Source organism: Helianthus annuus, chromosome 12 (genome assembly GCF_002127325.2).
Source record: "Helianthus annuus cultivar XRQ/B chromosome 12, HanXRQr2.0-SUNRISE, whole genome shotgun sequence".
NCBI lineage: Eukaryota > Viridiplantae > Streptophyta > Magnoliopsida > Asterales > Asteraceae > Helianthus > Helianthus annuus.
In genome coordinates, this window is record NC_035444.2 from 50,198,900 (window position 1) to 50,202,538 (window position 3,639).

The window sequence follows — 3,639 nt, forward strand, 5'->3', positions numbered from 1 at the left end:
ACAAAATGACTCAAAAACTACTAACTTAGACGCATGGTACAAAATAAAAGACTCAAAGTACACAACCAAATTACCATCTTACCTCCTCCCCACACCTTGCTCGTCCTTGAACAAACCAAGTGCCCAACCTGACCAAAGTGTGGATGCAACGGGAAACGGGTCTATTGTTTGGTGAAAAATCACATTTTTACGTATAAGAATTCGCAACCCGTTTCCCCACACTTAAGATGGAAATAAACCCGGTAACAGCCGACTCAAATACAACAACAACAATTGCAGAAAACATACCTGAACGTCGACTCGAACCAACCGAATGATGATGGTGAAATATGGATGAAGGTCGATATGGAACATGGATCAAATAGCTGAATCTGTTGGACCTGAACAGCCCATTGTCGATCTGTGGTGGGCTCGCGGCCCGCATAAGATATGTGATAAATTGAAACGGGTCGCTTCAACTTAACACCCACCAGATTCTTTCCAGTCTGCGCGGCCCGCGTAACTGATAATCCTAATTCCATGCGGGCCGCCTGAACGGCAGGTAACAGCAACATAACGTGCAGCAACAGCAGAATGTGCAGAATGTGTTATTATGTAATTCTTAAAATGCCCCTGCATGCGTTTTTGTCGTTTTTAACATTAAGCGCCCCTGGAAAGCTGCTCGGTCATCGTCTCCGCCTTCGTGAATGTGATGAAACCTGCAAAATATACTCACGACACACAAAAGACGCAAAAAACACAAAAAAAAATGACGCAAAAGACGCTAATACTAATACTAAAGACACGACACGAACTACGACTCAAAATACAAACTCTACAAGTAATCACAACTGTTCACAAAATTACGGAGGATCAAATAAGCGGAGCTCACCTCCAAACCAACTCTTACGGGCCGTAGCACTACCATCTCTCATATCACCCGTATCTCTCCTAAATCTCTCAAACTCCTTCAACTCGTCATCAAACGGTGTGAATCTAAACATATCTTCTCTATACCTATCCCCACACTGAGCCTTGCTCAGTTTCTCTAACTTAAATTCTAACCTACTCATCCTCTCTTCCAACTCTGCAACTCTCCTATCAGGTGGATCCCCACACTTGGGTTTTAACACCTTTTCTAAGCTCGGCTCACTCACCACCTTATTCTCACCTCTCTCGTTCGGCTCACTCTCCTCTACCGATGCTATCGCCTCAACTCTCTCACTCGACCCTCTCGCATTATTCACGTCAAAGACTACCGACTCCTCACCCGCTCTAAGTGTAATTGTGCCTAAGAAGACATCTATCAACGCTTTAGCCGTGTTCAAGAACGGGCGCCCTAAAGTCAACGGAACTTTATCATCGGCCTCCATATCTAGCACTACAAAATCAGCCGGAAACACAAACTTATCCACTTTTACCAACAAATTCTCTACAACCCCTCTAGGATACTTCACTGACTTATCGGCTAACGAGAGGGTCATACGTGTTGACTTCAGATCACCAAGGCCTAATTTTTCGTAAAATGAATACGGCATCAAATTAATACTAGCACCAAGGTCCGCCAACGCGTGGTTTTTAACATCACCACCGAACAAACAAGGAATCGTGAAAATGCCAGGATCGGTAAGCTTCTCAGGCAGTTTATTTAGGATCACGGCAGAAACCTCTCCACTCAATGGAGTACTCGAATACTCACCTATCTTATCCTTACGCTTTAGAAAATCCTTAAGGAACTTAGCGTATTTTGGCATGGATCTCAAAGCCTCTATGAACGGAAGGTTCACCTTCAGCTGGGTGAACATCTCAAGAAATTTCTCATACTCCCTAGAAAATAACTGCGGCCTAGCACGAGCAGGAAATGGGAGACGGGAAATATCAATCACTGGTGGTGGCCGAGAATTCTTCGACTGCTTCTCCACTCTAATCTCTACTGGTGACTCCTTAGCGTGTGCGGTACTTGCTGGGTCTAGCCTATGTTGCACCTTGCCTGGAGCCTCCATCTCGATCTCCTCATCGACTTCATCCTCTCTCTCATCCTCAACTCCTTCTCTCATAACCTTTCCCAAACTCTTCCCACTACGGGTCGTAATCGCTTTAACAGAATGATTCGCGGGATTCGTGAAAGTGTTTCCCGAGAACTGACCCGGTGGGTGCTCCTGTAACTGCTTAGCAAGCCCGCCTACTGACCTCTGAAGATCGAGGAGGGCGGCCTACTGATTCTTGAACTGAAGCTCGTTGTTTTTGTTAATTTGCTCCTGATTTTTCATGAACGCATCGGTCCGTGTCATCATTTGGGCAAACATCTCCTCTAACCTGTTCGTACTAACCTCAGGAGCTTTCGCACTACCCTGACTCTCCTGAGTTGGTCCTCCACTCGAACCTGACCCACTAAACTGCCCTAAGCTAGAACTCGTGTAAATGCCGGGCCCTCTACTCTGATACTGACCAGATGGAAACCCAGGAGGATTTCCAGACGAACGATAACCACTCGAATTACCACTACCGCGCCAGTGGGAACTGGAATTATTAAACGGATTCGTGGGACCTCTAGACTGACTGGCTAAGTACTCTACCTGCTCAAGAGTGATCGTAGGACAATCTATAGTATCATGTCCTCCTCGACAAACCTCACACCTATCGACTTTCTTCTTTATCTCACTCAACTCCTGCCTCATCTCTTGCCTCAGCTCCTCCTTCGCTCTCTCGACTGCAGCAGCTACCGATGAATCCAAGCTAACTTGGTTTACCCCTCGACCGGCCGAGGTGGTACGCACAAGAATGGAAGTCCTGCTGATAGTGCTGTAGTCCATATCGGAGTGGGAAAAACTCTCAAACAAATCATTGCACTCCGCCACTGTCTTCTTTCCCATAAGTTGACCTCCTGCTGAAGTATCGAAACGCGCTCTAATCTCAGGGGTAAGTCCATTGTAGAACTTCTCTACTAACGCCCAGTCAGATAGACCATGCTGAGAACAACGGGTAATCAGGGTCTGAAAACGCTCCCAAGCTAAATGATAAGGCTCATCTGGCTCCATACGGAATGAGTGGATCTGGTCACGAAGGCGAGATGCCTTGGCTGGCGTGAAATACTTGGCTAAGAATGCATCGCGAAGGCCTGCCCAAGTAGTGAAAGTGCCAGCAGGCTGGGAATCGAACCAGACGGCTGCGCGTCCGGCAAGTGAGAATGGGAAAACCTGAAGATACCTAGCATCACGATTGACACCCTCAAGGGAGTAGGTGCTGCAGAGACGAGTGATGTGATTGATATGGGCGGGGGCATCCTCGTCGTCACGACCATGGAACTGGCATGAATTTGTGATGGCGGTCATAATGTAGGATGGTATCTGCCAAGACCGATCGTTCGGGATCTCGGGAAGGGTGATGGGGGAGTTACCACCGGCAAAGCCGGTGGTAGCTTGGTCGTAAACTGTCCTACGGGCCATGTGAGCTACGGGTGGTGGACTAGGTGGACGGGTGGGTGGCGGGGAATTGTGGGGTGAAGACTTTGGTGTAAAATCGAACGCTAGGTGGACTGTGAAAATGAAGTAGAGCTAGAAGCACGTACCTCGGACGTAGATGACGAGAAGGAAGACTTGAGTGCAAACGGCAATGGCGGCGGTCCCTGCGAGCGCGTATGGGGCATCCACTGCAAAAACC

General features: G+C 47.7%; 1 protein-coding gene across 1 annotated transcript; it reads right to left on the minus strand.

The window, feature by feature from the left end:
* Window positions 1-2,192: 2,192 nt before the first annotated feature.
* On the minus strand, window positions 2,193-3,425 carry LOC110892811. Its single transcript, XM_022139957.1, has one exon. It carries the CDS (start codon window positions 3,423-3,425, stop codon window positions 2,193-2,195), a length of 1,233 nt encoding a protein of 410 aa, XP_021995649.1.
* Between the last annotated feature and the right edge of the window lie 214 nt (window positions 3,426-3,639).